Source organism: Ceratotherium simum, chromosome 16 (assembly GCF_057802395.1).
Source record: "Ceratotherium simum simum isolate JZ-2026a chromosome 16, ASM5780239v1, whole genome shotgun sequence".
Lineage (NCBI taxonomy): Eukaryota > Metazoa > Chordata > Mammalia > Perissodactyla > Rhinocerotidae > Ceratotherium > Ceratotherium simum.
This window is the reverse complement of record NC_141915.1, coordinates 27,483,207-27,504,613: the sequence shown is the minus strand read 5'-3', so window position 1 is coordinate 27,504,613 and position 21,407 is coordinate 27,483,207. Positions and strand designations below refer to the sequence as shown.

Below are 21,407 nucleotides of genomic sequence, written 5' to 3'. Positions count from 1 at the left end.
CCCAAGCTTGCCATTAATGACGTTTTAGGCAGGACGATACTTTGTTGTGAGTAATGTCCTGTGCATTGTAGTATGTTTAGCAGCGTCTCTGGCCTTTACCTATAGATGCCGGTAGCAAACCCTTCTTCCGTCCGGCAGTTGTAACAACCAAAAGTGTCTCCAGACATTCCCAATATCTTCTGGTAGGCGAAATCACTCTTAGTGGAGCACCATTGCTTTATATAGTAAGATATACAAGTGTATGTCATGAATTAAAATGAACATAAAATGATCTGCATTTATTTTTTAATTATTTTTTTATCAAGTTGAAAAAAGTCCAATAAAGCTTTTACTAAGAGCCTAATTTATACTAAAGACAGTTGATGGCTCTTATGTTAACAGCCTTTAGGCTTCTATTCCACTCCTAGCCCCTGCTTCTGAGAGGCAGTGACTTTCACTTGTTTTAGCTATTTCTTCTGGTGTTTACCTCCATATCTTATCTTTATTTAATCAATTTTAGGCATTAACTGTTTACTTCCTATATGAGATAAAAATTTTAGCTTACTTACTTCACCTTTCCCTTCTTTTATCCTCCAATATAGTATATCACAATTTTTTATTAAATTCATAATCAGTATTCACATTATCACTGTAGTCACATCATCACTGTAGTCAAATGATTTCCTTTCTTTCTTGAACTTTTTTATTTTTCTTGGCATTAATAATAGCCTACTCCCCTTTTTTCTTTTTAAAAAATCTTTAAATAAATCTTCTGTCACCCTTCAATAAAGCTGTGCAATGCCTCTCAATTCAGTTTTCCTATCAGACCTGTCAGATAATAGGTCAGTTCTTTTTTCCTCCTGAAGACATCCCTTCTGGAGCCTCCTGATCTCCTACTTCAATCAGGACTAACTTGCTCTTTAAGCCCACTTAACTACTAATATCCTGAGATTTCCCTTTGCTGTCATCCTAGGAATTTGATTTGCCTATCTTCTGTGTTGGATGCCAAGTTTCCTGGGTCTCAGATCTTCCTCCTGTTTGTTGTTTACTGTTTCATCTTTGTGGTACACATCCTCCAACAGTGTCCCTATACATCCAGTTCCTGAGTCTTTCTGGACTCCTGCTATCCTGACTGGCTTATTTCCCATTAGTAGCTCTGTGGGTACTTTGATTATAACTTTCGCCTCTCTGCTTAGTAATTTACCATTTGTCCATCTGCTTTTCACGTTCATATATTGGGGTTTGAAGTTACAGATGTCTCTTAGTTTAACTGAAGATGGAGACTGTATTTCTCTTTCTCATTAGTCTTTTAATTTGGGGGCAGTTTTTGAGAGGCAAAGAAAAAGCAAATGTCTTTTTTTTTTTTTTTGCCTTCCTGAAACCAGAAGTCTTCATTTACTTTCTAAGATAAAGTATGAGATTTTGAAGTGCTATGATCTTGTATGACTTATTCCCACACTCACACATTCACATTTGAGAAGCTCTGAAGCAAATATTCCTAACAATGATATTGTAAAGGTAGAAAGTAATAATTTTTTTAAAAAATCAAACATAAACTTAGATTTGAAAGATAAGTTTGGCTGTAATAATAAAAATCTAGATGGCAAAAGTATCAATTCATTTATTGGGCTGTGGAGGTAATAAACGAGTTTTAAGGTTTTAAGTATATTTTTAGTATTTTCTGATACTCATGTAATCTTTTTCTTACATGCACACTTTGTCTTGCTCATGTTCATTTTTAAATGTCATAGGGTTTAATCATGTGAAATCTCAGTCTGAGCCTCCTCTGACTGGGATTAGCTTCTACTCTCTATGCCTGCCATTGCCACCAAACTTTTATGCAATCCCCCTCCCCCAGGGCCACAGTGCTTAGTATTGCATCTTCTAGCATCGACAAGCCTCTTCCATGAAAGATCTTGCCATCTTCCAGGCTTATATAGGAGTTGGTACAGGTCTCTGTCACTTTTTTAATGCAGCACTACTCATTCCCCTTAAAAACCCTCTTAATATTGGCTCATTCCTTTAAGAGTCTAGGGTTCCATTTACAGCCTCACATTGCTTTCTCACATAAGATAGTATTTCACTTTGTTGGTTGTTATTGCTAGAAGGGTTTATTCATAGTTATTTGGCTCTCGTATGTGACTTTAAGTAGGGAAGCTCTGGATTGTAAGATACATGAATGAAATAATATTTAGACTGATAGAGGACCAATCATGCACTCATTCTGTAGATTATACCTCTAACATGTTTTATATAGTTCTGCTTTCAAATATAGCTCATAGGTTGCAAAATAATCAAAAAATATTATGAAGGCTACTAAAAAGTGCTAATGTTAGTTATAATTTCTGAGAAAATTTAAGATCAATTGCAGAAGTCGTTTAGAAAAAGGTATGTCTCAAAACTGAACACTGTTCTCTATGCGTCCTGCCAGTGTACATATTTTCATTGATATTTGATGAAAAAGTAACCACTCCATAAGCCAAAGAACTTATAAATCACCTAAAGTAATGTGCCTATATATTGAATACTATAGGTTAAGCACCTTCAGAGAGAGTTGATCCAGGTATTAAAACCCTGATTTGAGGTGAACAGCCTAAAATAGATGGCCTACATTCGCTAGATGGCCTACATTGTCTCTGTCAGTCCTTTGGCTTTTTTCATATACATGCAACAATATATTACAATAAAATTTAAAGCCCACCCAAACCTACATTACGTTTTAGAAATATGAGATAAGTAGTGACTCTCCAGCCCACTTCCCTCTGTTATATGATGCTTTACTGATTCCTGCTCATTGTCGTTTATTTAGTCAACCAACTCTATGAGGTAAGGTTGGCAGGAATTACTTTCTTCCATTTACAGGGGAGGAAACTGAGAAAAGAAGCTGAATAATGCTACTGTGATTTGCCCAAGGTCAAACAACTAGTAAGTGTCAAAGCCTTGACTCTAAGCCGTGGGCTTTTTCCATTATACCTCCTTTTCTCAAAACAGACTGTAGCATGAATGTATATATAATTTTCTAGAGATGATAATTTAAGCATTTTTCAGGTTTACCTGGACAATATTTTAGTATGGATAGCTTAACTAAATTGCCACAAAGCGTATTACTCTTTAAAAAATTTCTTAACTTAGTCCAATACAGAATAAGCATATTGAGGTTAAGGTTTTTTGCATGTCTTAAAGTATTAACTGTCTTTTTTTCTTTTAATAGAAAAATATTAATTTCTGCTTTTCTCCTGGGCTCTTTTTTAATCTTGGCAAATTATTTTCATAATTAAAAATACCCTGAGATCTAATGCTCCATACTGACAGAGTTTTTGCATTATTATTATCTAAAGCATTTATTCAGGATTGTTTAAATGTTGCTGAGTTACCAATACACTATTCTGGGTAGTAGCTAAATTATTATAACCAGTTGAGGTCGAACATGTTGAATATGTTGAGAACAAGAGATGATTCCCTTGATTTGAGGGGAATATATTCTTTTTCTTATGTTTGAAATTTTTAGTCTATCTTTCTCAACACTGACAGTTTATGACACAAACTTTAATATAGATTTCTCTGCAAAAAGTGTCTTCTTCAAAGCAGCCTTAAAGCATATGTGAGATAAGTTATATTACTGTTACTATGTCACTATGTCTTGTTTTTTATTTCTTGGTAGATTATTGTAGTCAATTCCTAATGTAACAAGGAAAATAAGTAACAGTTGAAAACCATTTCTAATGTGCTCTTTTTTTTTTTTTTTTTAATCTAAAAGGGAGCCTGGCTTCTTAACTCTTGGCAGAAACCCATTTTTCCCCATTTAAAAAAATACATACTATATTTGGTTAATTTGGTGTTTCAGAAATCTTGAAAATATGCCAGATGAAATAAAACCAACTATATTCCTTTTATCTAGCTAAATTATTTCACATACAAGATCTTATGCTGACTTTAGAACTCTAACCATTGGAATTTATATTGTGATACCCTGATAAAAGTGTTTACATTGTGATGATACGGAGCAGTAAACGTCTCTAATGCACAGTCTCTGTCTTCCAGATTTGGTTTGCTATAAATATTTATGTTTTAGGTCCTGTACCTTGGCTAAAGATAAAATTATTTTTCTTGAGTGTTTGCTAGACAAATGTGTTTATTTTTCTGAGGCAAAGTTTTAATATTTTTAATTAGTAAATTTAGCTGATTATTTGTTCTTAGTCTTATTTCGAGGCTTGAACTTTTGTTGTAAAGCTTACATAAGAGAAAAAAAGTATATTCTGCATATATTGATTGCTTTTAGGAAGGCATTTATTACTGAAATCATAATACATATTTATATGAATTGGGATAAATTCCATCGTCTTTCACATGAGGCAGTAGTAAAGTGAAGAGTTGCATTTGTAGTTCCAGCTCATATTTATCACACAATTTATTTCTTTAGAAGCTACTTATAAAACTTATAAAAGGCTACTCCTGCATAGAACTATTTAAGGCCAACACTGTTGGGTTTGACTAAGTTGGAAAAATAATCTAATATTCAAAATTGTGACTTAACTTCTTGTTGATATATACAGTATAGTCCTTTTGGTTATGTTATATGTACTGCTGCTATCAGTAGTATACTACTTGTATTGTCTCCAATAAAACTGAGTCATTGGAAGACTTAAGGAACTTACTGTTTGATCTCTAGTATATTGTAACATAATGGTAAAATCAAAATCCAAAACCATATAACTTGTGTTTGAATGCTATGTTGGTATTTTTACATAATTCTCCAAGTACCACTTCAGTCTTGATTATCTGTCTTTGCTATTTAGGATCTCATCTCTACTTATATCAGGTTAGCTTTTGATGCAGAGATATTTTCAGTTGTCTAGGGATTACCATATTAAGAGTGTTCTTCATTTTGTGTGAACTTTGAACTCCAGTTATGAAAAATGTGTTTTGTGAGTTAATGCAACATCTGAATCAATGGGTTGCGAACTTAAGCCGCTACAAGAGTTAAACAGATTATTTAAATGAGTGAACTAGTTGAGGGTTGGCAAATAGTTCAAATTATTTTAAGCTACAGTAAGTAAACCACACAAAACACAACTTTGGGCCTTCAGTTTGCAACCTCTGATAAAATACTTTGCCTTCTCTCTGCTGTTCACATACCCCTCCAAAATTACACATACACTAATTTATTGGGGATGGAGAGCAAGTTGTTTTAAGCTCCTTCCAGAGTGTACAATTAAATATAGCTTTCTATTTTGGGAAAGCCTTGTAAAATGTATTTGAAAAGTAATGTTAACTGATCTAAAAGATCATCTTTCCAAACCACACTTGTGCTCAGTTTATGGTGTTTACTTTCTGTCAAAACTTAGAAAAAACATTCACAGTTAACTTCCATAATGTAAAATGTCTGTCTCATTAAGCATTAAAGAAGCATTGCTCAACAGGTATAATGTTGTTAGACTGTATAGCTAATGTGAATGTGGACATGACCTCCCAAATAGATCAAAGACTAATCTCTTTGACAGTTACAAGATGGCAGAGCTTGCCATGGGCCTTTTGCTGCTGCACATTGAAACTATTTGTTTGGAAACTATGCCTGAGGGATGAGAATGTGTTTATAAGGATGAGCAGGTAAAAGTAAAAGGTTGTCTTTTGACATTTCAACTAATCCTTTCCAGTCTTCGGTTTACTTAACATTTAGGCTGTTTGCTGGCAGGAGAAACTGGCTTTTTCACATATGCTTTATGTCATTTTAAATTGGGCATTGATTTTCGTGCCTGATAATTCCTAAGTGTACAATGAAATAGATTCTGATGTCATTAAAATGAGGTGTACTGGCTTCCTACCTTTTCCAAACCCTTAGTTTTGCTTTCCCTAATTAAATGTTTTCTTTTTTTTTTAAAGATTTTTATTTATTTATTTTTTCCCCCCAAAGCCACAGTAGATAGTTGTATGTCATAGCTGCACATCCTTGTAGTTGCTGTATATGCCATGCGGCCTCAGCATGGCCAGAGAAGCGGTGCGTCGGTGCACGCCCGGGATCCGAACCCTGGCCGCCAGCAGCGGAGCGCCCACCCTTAACCGCTAAGCCACGGGGCCGGCCCTAAATATGTTTTCTGAAAGACAATTTTTGTTTTTGATTAATTTTTAAAAATCTGTTTCTTTATATACTAAAAAATGTTTCAAAGTAGCCTTTATATATATTTACTTTCGCAAGTTTTTTCTTTACTTTTCACCTAAAATAATTTTCCTAGGTAAAAGATTGGCAGTATTTTAAAGGCCATTTAAATTGTAAAAAGTATTTGAAAATTTGCAAGAAATTGAAATAACGTAGTTATACATAAAAGTTAATTCATTTTAATGAAAAATAAAAGAACAAGGAGAGATAATTTTGTTTATTTAATCTAATAGTTGCTACATATCTCTAATTATTTCATTTATAACTAATACTTCCTAGAGCAACTGTTTTCATAGGCAGAGTGATCATTATAAAGTATTTGTCTGACATGGTGTAGGAAATTTTGAAAACCCTTAAGCTATTATGTCTGACAGGGTAAATGCCAAATTTTGGGGTGGGGGGAAATACTGTTAAAGAGTATAGAGAAACTGCTTAGTTACATTTTGAGAGATAGGTAGGAAATGTATATTTTCCCCAGTTGGATAGAATTTTTAAAGTGTTTTTCTTCTAATCTCTAAATATTATAATATACTTTATTGCTGAACTGTCAGAAATTGTTTTTACATATTATTATCTATTATTTCCTATGGTGCCATATTATCTACCATTTATATTAGTTTAAAAAACGTAGTCTATGACACTTAAAGGAAAGTTTATTTCCTCTATATTCTAGTTACAAAGTTTTGTTTTTTTGTTTTTTTTGGTGAGGAAGATGAACCCTGAGCTAACATCCATGCCAATCCTCCTCTTTTTGCTGAGGAAGACTGGCTCTGGGCTAACATCTGTGCCCATCTTCCTCCACTTTATATGGGACGCCACCACAGCATGGCCTGATAAGCAGTGCATTGGTGCGCACCCGAGATCCGAACCCCGGGCCGGCAGCAGCGGAGCACGCACACTTAACTCCTACGCCATGGAGCTGGCCCCAACTAGTTACAAAGTTTTAATTTAGAAATTTGACAGGTTCTTTTGGGAGGATATAAAATAAAATTTCTTACCTACCAATTTGAAAGCTACTTGTCAGAAGTGTGCTCTTCTGTTTTCTCTCCTAAAGCATGTCCTTTTGTTTAAAAAGGTTAATAGTATTTAGACTGTATTGAAGAGACTGTTTTCTCGAGTTGTTTTACAACTTCTTAAACTATAAGTTGTTAATTGATCTTGAAAGTCCAAAATTTTCCCAAGAAAATAACTCTTTGTAACTTTAATTAGGCTTGTGCTACAAAAATATACTATTTAATATATGTCACCAGTAATAGTACATAGGGGGTCTTTAAAAGCTGACTAACTGAAGGGAGCAATTCCTGCTGTGTCACATTGGATTAACTAGTTGCTAAGAACTATAGTCAATTTCTGTGAGCTTCCAATACTAGCATTTTGTTATAGGTGAATAAATTGCTGTCATTGAATTTAAGAACCATTTTTAATTTTATTTTAATTGGATTTTCTTAATCATTCCATTTTTTTTTTTTTTTTTTTTTTTTGGTGAGGAGATCAGCCCTGTGCTAACATCCGCCAATCCTCCTCTTTTTTTTTTTGCTGAGGAAGACGGCCCTGGGCTAACATCTGTGCCCATCTTCCTCCACTTTATATGGGACGCCGCCATAGCATAGCTTGCCAAGCAGTGCGTCGGTGCGCGCCCGGGATCCGAACCAGCGAACCCCGGGCCGCCGTAGCGGAGCGCGCGCACTTAACCGCTTGCGCCACCGGGCCGGCGCCCTTAATCATTCCATTTTTAAATAGAAAAAATAAGTCACAACAGAGTTGACCTAGGTAAGATCACTCAGAGAAACTATATTGTGTCTTGCCTCTAGAGTTTTCACTCTTAAGAGAGCAAGCTCTGGAGATAGACCTAGATTAAATCCCAGGTCTGGTCCTTACAGGCTGGGTGGCCTTCAACATGTTACTTAATCTTTTAAACCTTATTTTTCTAATCTGTAAAATAGGCTAATAATATCTACCTCTTAAGGTTGCTGTCAGGATTTAGTGAGATAATACCTGCTAAGCACTGCACTGTTCCTGGAACATTATAGGAGCTCAATAGATGTTATTATCATCATTTATTATTAATAAGATCTTTGGCTCCCAACTTTTCCAATTTTGACTTTTTGTTTAGCTAACTCATTATCAGTTTCTCTTCCTGATTTAGAAATTATTTCTTTAACATGGATTAAGCCAAGTTTATCTTTTTCCTTAAACATACTTCTCTTCTTGTCTTCTCTCAGTGGATTACTGGATTGCTTCTCTCAGAGGCTGGAAACTTTGGAGTCATTTTTTACTTTTTCCTCTTTAATGAGCACCACATCTACTTTGTACTTATGTTCTGTAACTCCACAATGTGTTACAAACTGGGCCTGTTTTCCATCCCCTTTGCCTTTTCCCTGGTAAGGCCCTCAATTACTCTTGTACCTAATTCATAGCATGTCTTCATTCCTCAACTCCTCTTACTTCTCTACACTGTAATCAACTTTAATATTTTAACACATATTTACTTGATGGCCATTTGTACTCATATTCTTTTCTGTTCTTTGTAAGCTCTTACTAGGCAGAAATATTTTTAACTTATTTTTGTGTTCTAGTGCCTATCACAGATGCCTTGCACACAGCCAAAACTGTAAATATTGAACTGAATCAGTGTTTCTTTAAGCTACCAAAAATTTCTTCTTCCCATTATATCAATTTTTCTACTTTATTTATTTTTTCTTCATGAGGAAGATCAGCTCTGTGCTAACATCTGCCAATCCTCCTCCTTTTTGCTGAGGAAGACTGGGCCTGTACTAACATCCACACCCATCTTCCTCCACTTTATATGGGACGCTGCCACAGCATGGCTTGACAAGCAGTGCGTCAGTGCACGCCCAACATCCCAACCGGCAAACCCCGGGCCGCCACAGCGGAGCGCGCGCACTTAACCGCTTGTGCCGCTGGGCTGGCCCTTCAATTTTTCTACTTTAAATGTTATATTTTTAATGTTTCTACAGCATTCTTTTTTATTTAGGTTTTTTTCCTAAAGCTTTATTGAGGCATAATTGACTCTAGCATTCTTGAGAACTATTTAAAACATAACTCCCTTTTTCATTCAATTACTGTATGAAAAATATAAAATCATAGTACATAATTTCCTTTCACTCAGAACATGCATTTTATTTTTTACAGGAGAGCTTTTTACAGGAGAAAGCTCATTAACTTACATATTTGAATAAGTCAGTCTGAATTGTGTATACCATATGCTCTGACCTTGTGTAAAAGTAGTTCACTCTTGGGATGATGTAATTTTAAAGATTTTCATGAAGATCAAATGAAGGCTGGGTATGTGGTACCCTTTGGTGTGACACTGCTTTTAATAGGAATGTAGTTTTATGACCTGTAATTAATTTTGAGTCTCTTTGAAAAAGGATATGATTATAAATATCAAACTCAATGACTAGATAGCAAAATTTATTATGATTTCTTTTCCAGCAAAGTAGAAGAAGTTTAATTTGGTAGTCTCTGTGTGTTAGTACCTAGATAGAAAATGAATGTAGATTCAATCACTAGGAAAAGTGAGAGATTCTTGATATACTTTAATAGTGGAGCCATTGAGGCACTAAATATTGTCTCAAATGCATTAGTGTTGTTTCAACTCTGAATTTTAAATTTGTTTAGATAATTACTGACTGCTTTCATATGCTTTGATTCTTTTACACCAATGTCTTTGGTGTGCATTTTGCTCTAATTGATGTGTTTGATTCCTTCTATTGATCTGTCTTAAGATTTTCTAATTCTTCTGCCTTCTCCAATCTGCTGTTAAACCCATCCAATGAATTTTTATTTCAGTTACTGTATTTTTCAGGTGTAGAATTTCTATTTGGGTCTTTTTTTATAGTTTCCACTTCTCTCCTTAGATTCCCCAAACTTGATTCATTAAACTATATGTTTTTAAATTATTTAAATATATTTATAATAGCTACTTTAAAGTCTTTGTCTGCTAATTCCAACAGCTAGGCCGTTTCTAGATTGGTTTGTATTGACTGCCTTTTCTTGATTATGGATCACATTTTTCTAGTAATTTTTATTGTATACTGAACATTATAGATAGTACATTATAGAGATTCTGGATCCTATTATTCTCTGAAGAATATTGATTTTTGTTTTTTGTAGGCAGTTCAGTTAGTAACTGATCCTTTTGAACTTGTAGGGGCATGATCTGACAATTGGTTGGGGGAGATCTGGGAAAAGCTCAAAGTACACAATCTTTAAACTCTCTTTCCCCTGTGGTTCTTGTCAAGGTTTGGTTTAGGTCTTTTGAAGGGCTGGTTTAGTATTAGCATTGCTCTAAATTGTGGTCCTTATTCCTAGCATGACACCTGGCTCTGTGTGTGTGTGTGTGTTTTACTTGATTTTTTATTTAAAAAATATATCTTGGCTAAATTTCCGTGTCAAAGCATATAAGTCTATTTCGTTTCTTTTAGTAACCCAATATTTATGTCAGAACAAATATAATATATTTAATTGATCCACTTGATGGACAGTTAGATTGTTGGTTATTTTTCTTTAATACAAACAAAGATGCAATGAATATCCTTGTACATATTATCTATCTCTACTTGTGGGAAACTATAAACACATTTGGTAAATATTTGTCAGTATTCTACAAATAAAAACAATGGAATTGTTAAATTTGCATTTCTTGGTTTACTGCTACAGTTAAGCATTTTTTTATGTGGGTTACCAGCCACTTATCATTCATTCATCTTTGATGACTTGCTTTCTCACAGACATTACTCACTTTTCTCCTTGGTCATTCAGATTTTTTTATTGATTATATATGAGCTCATTGTATATTAGATGGCAAACTTTCTCTCCAGTTTTTCATTTGCCTTTTAATGCAATTTATGGTGTTTTCGGGCCTTGCAAGATTTTTTTTCAGAATGTGAGAGGTCCAGCTTTCCAAGATTAGGATCAAGGCCAGTGGCAAGTTTATCACAGCACTGTATGGACCTCTTTGGTGTTTTCCTTTTTTTTTTTTGAGGTATAATTAACAAATAAAAATTGTATATATTTAAGGTGTAAAATGTGATGACAATATACATTGTAAAATTACTACGATCAGGTTATTTAACACATCCATCACCTCACATAGTTACCATTTTTTGAGTGTGTGGTGAGAGCACTTAAGGTCTACTGTCTTAGCAAATTTCAAGTATACAATACATTATTATTGAGTATAGTCACCATACTGTACTTTTGATTCCTAAAACCTATTCATCTTATAACTGAAAGTTTGTACTGTTTGACCAACATCTCCCCATTTCCTCCATCCCCCAACCACTGCCAGCCACCGTTCGACTCTAAGATTCAATGAGTTCAACTTTTTTCAATTCTACATATAAGTGAGAGCATGGCTGTATTTCTCGCTGTATGTGGCTTATTTCACTTAGCATAATGTCTTCCAAGTTTATCCATGTTGTTGGAAATGGCAGGATTTCCTTCTTTTTGGCTAATATTCCATTCTCTCTCTATATATATATATTACATTTTCTGTATCCATTCATTTGTCAATGGACACTTAGGTTGTTTTATATCTTGGCTATGTGAATAATGCTGCAATGAACATGAGCGTGCACACATCTCTTTGAGACAGTGATTTTATTCCTTTTAGATATATACCCAGAAGTGAGATTGCTGGATTATATGGTAGTTCTATTTTTAATTGTTTGAGGAATCTCCATACTGTGTTTCATAATGGCTGTACCAATTTACATTCCCACCAACAGTGTAGTACAAGGGTTCCCTTTACTTCACACCCTTGCCAACACTTGTTATCTCTTGTCTTTTTAAGAATAGCCATTCTGGGCCGGCCCTGTGGCTTGGTGGTTAAGTGCGCGCGCTGCGATGCTGGTGGCCCGGGTTCGGATCCCGGGTGCGCATCGAGGCACCACTTCTCCGTTCATCCTGAGGCCGAGTCCCACATACAGCAACTAGAAGGATGTGCAGCTACGACACACAACTATCCACTGGGGCTTTGGGGGGAAAAATAAAATAAATAAAATCTTAAAAAAAAAAAAAGAAAATTAAAAAAAAAAAAAAAAAAAGAATAGCCATTCTAACAGGTGTGAGATAATATCTCGTTGTGGTTTTAATTTGCATTTCTCTGATGAGTAGTAATGTTAAACACCTTTTCATATACCCGTTAGCCATTCATATGACTTTTTTGGAAAAATGTCTATTCAAATTCTCTGCTCATTTTTTGATTATTAGTTGTATGAGTTCCTTTTTTTTTCATTAAGGTAGCGTTGGTTTATAACATTACGTAAATTTCAGGTCTACATCATTATATTTCAAGTTCTGTGTGAACTACATCACGTTCACCACCCAAAGACCAATTATCATCTGTCACCATACACGTGTACCCTATTACCCCTTTTGCCCTCCTCCTTCCCTGTATATTTTGGATATAAACCTCTTATCAGATATATGGTTTGCAAATATTTTCTCCTGTCCCATAGGTTCTCTTTTCATTTTGTTGATTGTTTCTTTTGCTGTGCAGAAGCTTTTTTTTTTTTTTTTTTGCTGAGGAATATTTGCCCCGAGGTAACATCTGTTGGCAGTCTTCCTCTATTTTGTATGTGAGCTGCTGCCACACCATGGCCGCTGATGGATGAGCGATGTAGGTCATCACCAAACCAAACCTGGGCTGCCAAAGCGGAGCATGCTGAACTTAACCACTAGGCCACCAGGGCTGGCCCTGTGCAGAAGCTTTTTAGTTTGATGAAGTCCCACTTGTTTATTTTTACTTTTGTTGCCTATGTTTTGGTGTCATATCCAAAAAATCATTGCTGAGACTAATGTCAAGGAGCTTTTCCCTGTTTTCTTCTAGGACTTTTGCAGTCTCAGGTCATACGTTTAAGTCTTTAATTCATTTTAAGTTGTTTTTTAGGTATAATGTAAGATAAGGATCCAGTTTTGTTATTTTACATGTGGATATCCAGTTTTCCACCACCATTTGCTGAAGAGACTATGCTTTCCCCATTTTGTATTATTGGTGCTATTCTTGGTATTTTTGTCAAAGATTAGTTAACCATATATGCATGGGTTTATTTCTGGACTCTCTATTCTGTTTCATTGGCCTTTGTATCTGATTTTATGCCATTACCATTCTGTTTTGATTACTAAAGTTTTGTAATACAGTTTGAAATCAGGAAGTCTGTTGCCTCCAGCTTTGTTCTTCTTTTTTGCTTTGGCTATTTGGTGTCTTTGTGGTTCCTTACAAATTTTGGGATTGTTTTTTATATTTCTGTAAAAAACACCATTTTGATTTTGATAGGAATTGCACTGAATCTGTCAATCACTTTGGGTAATAAGGACATTTAGCAATACTAATTCTTTTAATCCATAAACATAGGATCTTTCTATTTATTGTGTTTCTTCAATTTCTTTCATCAATGTCTTATAGTTTTCAGTGTAAAGATCTTTCACCTCCTTGGTTAAATTTATTCTGAAGTATATTATTCTTTTTGATACTATTGTAAATGGGATTGTTTTCCTAATTTCTTTTTTTGAATAGTTTGTTGTTAGTGTATAGAAATACAACTGATTTTTGTATGTTGATTTTGTATCCTGCAACTTTACTAAATTCATCTGTTAGTTCTAACAGTTTTTTGGTAGAGTCCTTAGGGTTTTCTACATAGAAGATCATGTTATCTGCAAACGAGACAATTTTACTTCTTCCTTTCCAATTTGGATGCCTTTTATTTCTTTTTCTTGCCTAATTGCTTTGGCCAGGACTTTCAGTACTTTGTTGAATAGAAGTGATGAGAGTGAGCAGCCTTGTCTTGTTCCTGATCTTAGAGGAAAAGCTTTCAGCTCTTCACTATTGAGTATGATATTATCTGTGAGCTTGTCCATATGGCCTTTATTATGTTGATGTACATTCCTTCTATACCTAATTTGTTGAGAATTTTTATCATGAAAGGATGTTGAATTTTGTCTGTGCTGTTTTTCTGCCTCTTTTGAGATGGTTGTATGATTTTTATCCTTCACTCTGTTAATGTGGTATATCACATTTATTGATTTGTGTATGTTGAACCAATCTTGCATTCCAGGGATAAATCCCACTTGATCTCAGTGTATGATCCTTTAAATGCTTTTGAATTCAGTTTGCTAAGGATATTTGTAACTATGTTTATCACGGATATTGGCTTGTAATTTTCTCTTCTTGTAGTGTCCTTATCTGTCTTTGGTATAAGAGTGGTCTGGCCTCTTAAAATGAGTTTGGAGGAAGTGTTCCCTCCTCTTATATTTGGAAGCATTTGAGAAGGATTAGTGTTAATTAATTCTTCCTTAAATACTTAGTAGAATTCACCAGTGAAGCCATCTGATCCTGGGCTTTTCTTTGTTGAGAGGTTTTGGATTACTGCTTCAATCTCCTACTTGTTATAGGTCTGTTCAGATTTTCTATTTCTTCATGATTTATCTTGGTAGGTTGTATGTATCTATGAATTTATCCATTTCTTCTAGGTTACCCAATTTTTTGGCATGTAATTGTTCATAATGGTCTCTTATGATCCTTTGTATTTCTGTAGTATCAGTTGTAATCTATTCTTTCATTTATAATTTTATTTGAGTCATTTTCATTGCTTAATTAGCAAAACATTTATCAGTTTTGTTTATTATTTCAAAAAACCAACTCTTAGTTTCATTGATCTTTTCTATTGTTTTTTTCAAGTCTCTAATTTATTTCTGCTCTCATCTTAGTTGTTTCCTTCCTTCTGCTAACTTTGAGATTCATTTATTCTTTTTCTAGTTTTTTAAGGTGTAAAGATAGGTTGTTTGAGATCTTTGTTCTTTCTTAATGTAGGTGTTTATAAATGTCTCTCTTACAACTGCTTTTGCTGCATCCCATAGTTTTGGTTTGTTGTGTTTCCATTTTTATTTGTATCAAGATACTTTTTGATTTCTCTTTTGATTTTTTCTTTGACCCATTGGTTGTTCAGGTGTGTGTTGTTTAATTTCCACATATTTGTGAATATTCCAATTTTCCTGTTATTGACTTCTGATTTCATACTGTTGTGGTTGGAAAAGATATTTAATATGATTTCAGTCTTCATAAATTTCTTAAGACTTGTTTTGTGGCCCAACATATAATCTGTCCTGGAGAATGTTTCATATGCACTTGAGGAGAATGTGTATTCTGCTGCTGTAGATTTGAACCAAGTCATAACAATAATTACATTAAATGTGAATGGTCTAAACATCCCTATTAAAAAGCAGAGATTGGGGCCGGCCCCATGGCTTAGCGGTTAAGTGCGCATGCTCCGCTGCTGGCGGCCCAGGTTTGGATCCCAGGCACGCACTGACGCAACGCTTCTCCAGCCATGCTGAGGCCGTGTCCCACATACAGCAACTAGAAAGATGTGCAGCTATGACATACAACTATCTACTGGGGCTTTGGGGGAAAACATAAATAAATAAATAAAATAAAATAAAAAAACAGCAGAGATTATCAGGCTGGATAAATATAAAAGAATAAACTATTGATGTATGTTTCAGCATGAATGAATTCCAAAATCATTATACTAAATGAAAAAGACAGACACAGATGATTATATAATAACATCTACATGGAATTCTAGAAAAGGCGAAACAGAAAGCAGATCATTGGTTGACAAAGTCAGCAGTGAAGGAGACTGACTGAAAAGGCATAGGAGGGAAGTTTTTGGGGTGATTGTGGTGGTGGTTACATGACTATACATTTATCAAAACATCTAAATGTATTTAGAAAGTTTGTAAATTTTATTGTATGTAAATTATTTCTCAATAAAACTGATTGACATTATCACAGAGCTAATTAATTATGTGCATGTAGAAATTTAGGGAATGTACAAATGAATAGAAATGTTTTAAATGAACTGAAAAAAATTTAGTACTGAAAAACAAAATCTCGCTACCCTTATAAAATGATGTTCAAAGTGTTAGAAGTTAATATGATTTTTTAAATGAGCTTTAATTATCTACTATATTTTAAATATATTTTTAAATTATTAGGTTGAACTAAAGCGACAGTATAATGACCAGCATTCGAAATTGAGAGGTCTTTTACCTGGTCGTCAGTGGTATGAAATTCAAGCATACAGGGCCTTAAACCAGGCCCTAGGTAGGTAAGTGGAGTGAAATTTAATGTAATGTTACTGTAATATTATCTGTGACCAGGGCTTTGTGTAGAGCCAGTCTTGCTACATTACTCCTTATAATAAATTTGATAGAATTTTATTTCACTAGAACCCTAAGAACTGGTATATTTTAAATGATAGATGTCACAAGTGAAAGTTGAAAAGAGTCAATGGAATAAATGAAACCCAAAACCTCAAAATTTGCTAACATTTAAAGGTTTATGATTGGTCAAACAATGAATGTCACACAAAGGTGTTCAGTATATGTTTGTAGAAGCTCGCCACCAAACAATACAAGTTTTATCTTGTGAACATCAGAACCTAGATGATGATTTTATGGGTAAAAAGCAAACCACTCAAGAAGGATTAAAACAAACCACGCTCAGGGTACTAAAGAAGTAACATCAACTAACAATAAAATTTTATTATAATACTCCGTTTTCTAAGGATTCTGGTTCATTAAGATTTATGCTTTTTGGAACTAGTTTTTAAATCACCATTTTATACCATAATTTTATGTTGTGGGACATCAACATTTTATTTATAAATACTATGATTATTAGATTTTATAATGTAATTTAATATTTTATATTCTCTATTTATAAAATTGTAATTAGTTTAACTATGTAATAATTTTTTCCTGTGAGGTTGTAAAGCATTCAGATAATTCAAATAAAAGAATATAGGTTAAGAGTAAAATCTTGAAAACATGACCATTTGACATATTTTCAGTTCACCAGAGGACCCACAGCTAACTGTTATCTGACCTAACCAAATCCAGAATTTAGATTTTTCTCAAGTACAGGCGCACCTCGTTTTATTGCACTTTGTTTTATTGCACTTCACGTATATTGCATTTGTTTACAAGACCCTCCACCATCAAAAAGATTACGACTCACTGAAGGCTGAGATGATGGTTAGCATTTTTTAGCAGTAAAATGTTTTTTAATTAAGGTATGTGCGTTCTTTTTTTTAGACATAGTGCTATTGCACACTTAATAGACTGCACTAGTGTAAACATAACTTTTATATGCACTGGGAATCCAAAAAATTCGTGTGACTCGCTTTATTGCGATATTTGCTTTATTGTGGTGGTCTGAAACTGAACCCGCAATATCTCCGAGGTATGCCTGTATCTTCTTTACTTGCATTAGCCCACTTATACGTAAGCAGACCAGGTTGTGTTTGAGTTCAGATTTACATATAGCTGATGACATAGGACTGCAACAGCTGGATTTAAGTCCCAAAACACATCACCCAGTCCCGTCCCCATCATTTCAGAATGATATTCTGGAAGTGTTGCTGTTCAAACTGAATGATTCAGTTCCATGATTAATCTACTGATATGGTTAAGCTGCTGCCCTTCTCTGCTTAGAAATCACATTGGTACTTGGCATTAAGTTGCACTGCAAATTGTTCTTGAAGCATTTCCTCTGCTTACTTTGTCTCTCCCTGTTGATTGACCTCTTTTGTTTTGTTTTACTTGAATTTTCATATTCAGCAAATAGTTTCTAAGAGACCCTGAATGTATATTTAAAATTTTTGACTTTTAGTCACTATTCTTAATTTCAGGAAAATAAATATTCTTGAAATATTTTTCTCAGTTGATTATTTTTTCCTTTTAATATAAGCAGTGCCTTGAATTTCAAGAAACATTTGAAGCAAAAGTACATTTGTATCCTGTTTGTTATATATAAACCTTTTCTACACATATTAAACAGGTTGTGAGCAATGAAATTACTTATCTAACATCACATAAATACTAAATGACCCTTCACATCTTGTCCCCACCTACTTTTAAAACCTCAAGACCTGCTTTTTCATCCTTACATCCTACCTCTATCCACTGAAGTTCTCACTATTAGACTATTAAACATACTATATCCTTTCATTACTCTCTGCCTTGGCATATAAGCCACCATACAATTCATCTGGCAGGTTTACCAGTCAAAACCCAGTTGAAGATCATGTCCTTTATGAAGACCTTTTTTTACATCTCCAACTAGAGTTATTTATTCCTTCGGAAACCCATAGCATTTTATACATTGTCTCTATTATAGCATATATCTCCTTGTATTGTAATAGCCTCTTTATATATCTGTCTGCTTCGCTAAACTTGTATTATACATTTTGCATTCACAGCAACCAACTATGTCTCAACATAGGGCATAGATGCTCAATAAATGCTTGCTGAATTAGTGAAAAATGCCAGCTTCAGTGCTTTTCTCACTATACCATATTGACCAGAGAGCTTCTAAAGCTTCAAAACAGGCTTTTCTAGAATTTCATAAAAACATGTGTTTGTAATATTGATATATAGTACTGTAGTTTTAGTGTTTTATAAATTAAAAAATGGATAGCACAACTGTCATTGTACTGATTTTCAGGGAAACAGTATCAATGAGGAGCAACTTATTACAAAGAAACATACCCATTTAAAAAATAAGTGAATGTTTTACATCATTTGATAAAACTCATAGTGTGTATTGATTGACATAAAAGGTGTTTGTACTCAGGCACTCTTCTTATAAGAGATATGTATAGACGGTCTAAAATAAGCAGAAACAAATTTAGTTTAAAAAAATGTTATCTTTTTTTTAAGCCCACATGGGACTATTAGAGTATTTGAAGTAATCTAAGTCCATGAAATGTAATAACAGCCTTCGGGAATGTACCAGATGGTTTTGTGACCAGGTTACAACTGCACACTGAGTTTCCTAACAGGTCTGCTTTACTAAAAGTATAATCTTTGTCTCAAGTGGGCATAATTCATTTGAGCAAGGCAGTATGAAAACAATGGAAAAAAGAAAAGGTGAAACCTTTTTCTCTGAACTGTTTTGTTAACTTAAATGTCTTTCCACCATAGGACACTTTAAACATAAACAAAAGTGGAACCAAAGTAGAGTGGCACCCTGACTTTCCATTGATTTTCAACACTGATATTGACAATATCCATCTTCCTATCCTGCCCAATTTTATGGTCTGATGCCTTGGAACCTATGGATTACTTTAAAATAACATTAAGAAATAATGTCATATAAAATTTAGATTTTTAAAGACTCTCTGGAAAAATCGAACAGTTAATCTTCACCCCCTCTCAAAATTCCATAATAGTAATGAAATAAAAATGTCAAACCTACAAAGTTAAAAAGGAGAGGAGACAATGACGGATATCAGCAAATTTTGAACACTGGAAAACAGATGAATGAGTGAATGACTTAGTAGGCAAGAGAAAGCTGATATTTAAATCTGTAGTTGTGAAAGCTAACAAGATCCTCCAGATTCAGGCATGGCAAAGCTTAGGACTTGGGAGCACTCTAAAGTCTCAGTTAAAGTAGGGTTAACCACAAGAGGATTGGTTGCAAGTTAGTATAAGAAGTAGTTAGACAGCCCCCTCCCCCACCCGATTTACTCTCTGGAGAGATAAACTAGAGAGTCTATATTCTTCAATTCCAGGTACAGCTAAGGATGTATTAAAGATGGGGGTTAAGAAAAGTCTACCTACTGAATGTCAGAACTCCATCTCCTTTTTCTTCTCAGCTCTGAATAGGCTGACAATCGATCTAATATCTCCAAGGCAGAAAAGTACAGTATTCCTTTCTACGGACACTGACCACCTCATGAGTAAGGGCCTACAGATAGTAGCAAAGTGGCCCTGTATCTACCAGATTACCTTACTGCAAAGCCTCCCAGTCTATAAGCCCCACCCATGTATGCAGAACTGCCAGTCAGCATTTTAGTGCCTTCCTCTTAAATAAGTGCAACGAGTCTTCACCAGATATTCAAAGAAAGTCTGTGACATGAAAAACAGAGACCAAAACAATTCCAATAAAACAAAAACAGGGTAGAAGAACTTGTAGAAAACAGAAACAGTGCAGTAGAACAGGAGTTGGTAAATTTTTTCTGTAAAGGGCCAGACAATATATATTTTAGGCTTTTCAGGCTACATACAGTCTGCATCTATATTCTTCTTTGTTTTTTTTTAACCTTTTAAAAACGTAAATACCATTCCTACCTTGCAAGCTGTACAAAAACAAGGTATAGGGGCAGCCCAGTGGTGTAGTGGTTAAGTTTGCACACTCTGCTTCAGCGGCCCAGGGTTCGCAGGTTCAGATCCTGGGCACGGACCTATGCACCGCTTATGAAGCCATGCTGTGGCAGGCATCCCACATATAAAGTAGAGGAAGATGAGCACAGATTGGCCCAGGGCCAATCTTCCTCAGCAAAAAGAGGAGGATTGGCAACGGATGTTAGCTCAGGGCTAATCTTCCTCACGAAAAAAAAAAAAAAAACAAGGTATGGACCAGATTTTCCCTATGGGCTCTAGTTTGCCAACCCCTGGATGGAAGAAAACTTCAAAAAAATTTATCGGTAATATCCATACAGAGGTAAGATATTGTTTCCATGAAACAAGAACAGAAGATGAGAAAAAGCTCCTACATTAACGTGATAGCAACACATTTTAAATGCAGAATTGGGCTTAGAAGATAAAATTTAAATTTATCGGATCAAAAAGATAAAGAGATAGAAAATAGGAAAGAAGAACTAGAAATTTAGAAGGTCGGTAACCAAGAGCCAACTTCTGATTAACAGGAGATCCATATGAAGGGATTAGAGAAAATAGAGGAAAGAAACATGTCAAAGAAATAATTGAAGAAAAATGCTCAGAATTGAAAGACATATTTCCTGATTGAAAAGGCCCCCCAAGCACCAGTAAAGGGGGAAAGCTACAAAGCACCTCACTGTGCAGTTTCAAAGTACCTGAGGTAAAGAAAAGGTCCTAAAACCTTTCAGAGAGAAAAAGATAGGTCTCATATAAAAGATATGGAATCACAATTGAAACAGATTTCTTAAAAGCAACACTAGAAGCTAAAAGACAGTTGAAAATTATCTTCAAATTTTTGTAGGAAATTTTCAACTTGCAGTCTAAGTTCTGTGCAACCCAAATGATCAATAAACTGTAAGAGAGAATAAAACATTCAGTTTGCAAGGATCTAAAACATTTGCCTCAATGCATATGTTATTAGGATGCTACTGGAAGATACACTGCATCAAATAGGAGAAAATTCAGAAAGAGGAATATCAAGGATGCAGGAAATTGGGGTTCCAATCCAGAAGAGAGGAAA

At 34.6% G+C, this 21,407-nt stretch overlaps 1 protein-coding gene across 1 annotated transcript in view; it reads left to right on the top strand.

Annotated features, from left to right (window-relative positions):
• Positions 1-21,407, top strand: part of BRIP1 (BRCA1 interacting DNA helicase 1) — a 174,384-nt gene that overhangs the window by 136,517 nt on the left and 16,460 nt on the right. Inside the window, 1 exon segment of the mRNA XM_004434896.3 lies at positions 16,157-16,269. Coding sequence (XP_004434953.1) covers positions 16,157-16,269 — 113 coding nt within the window.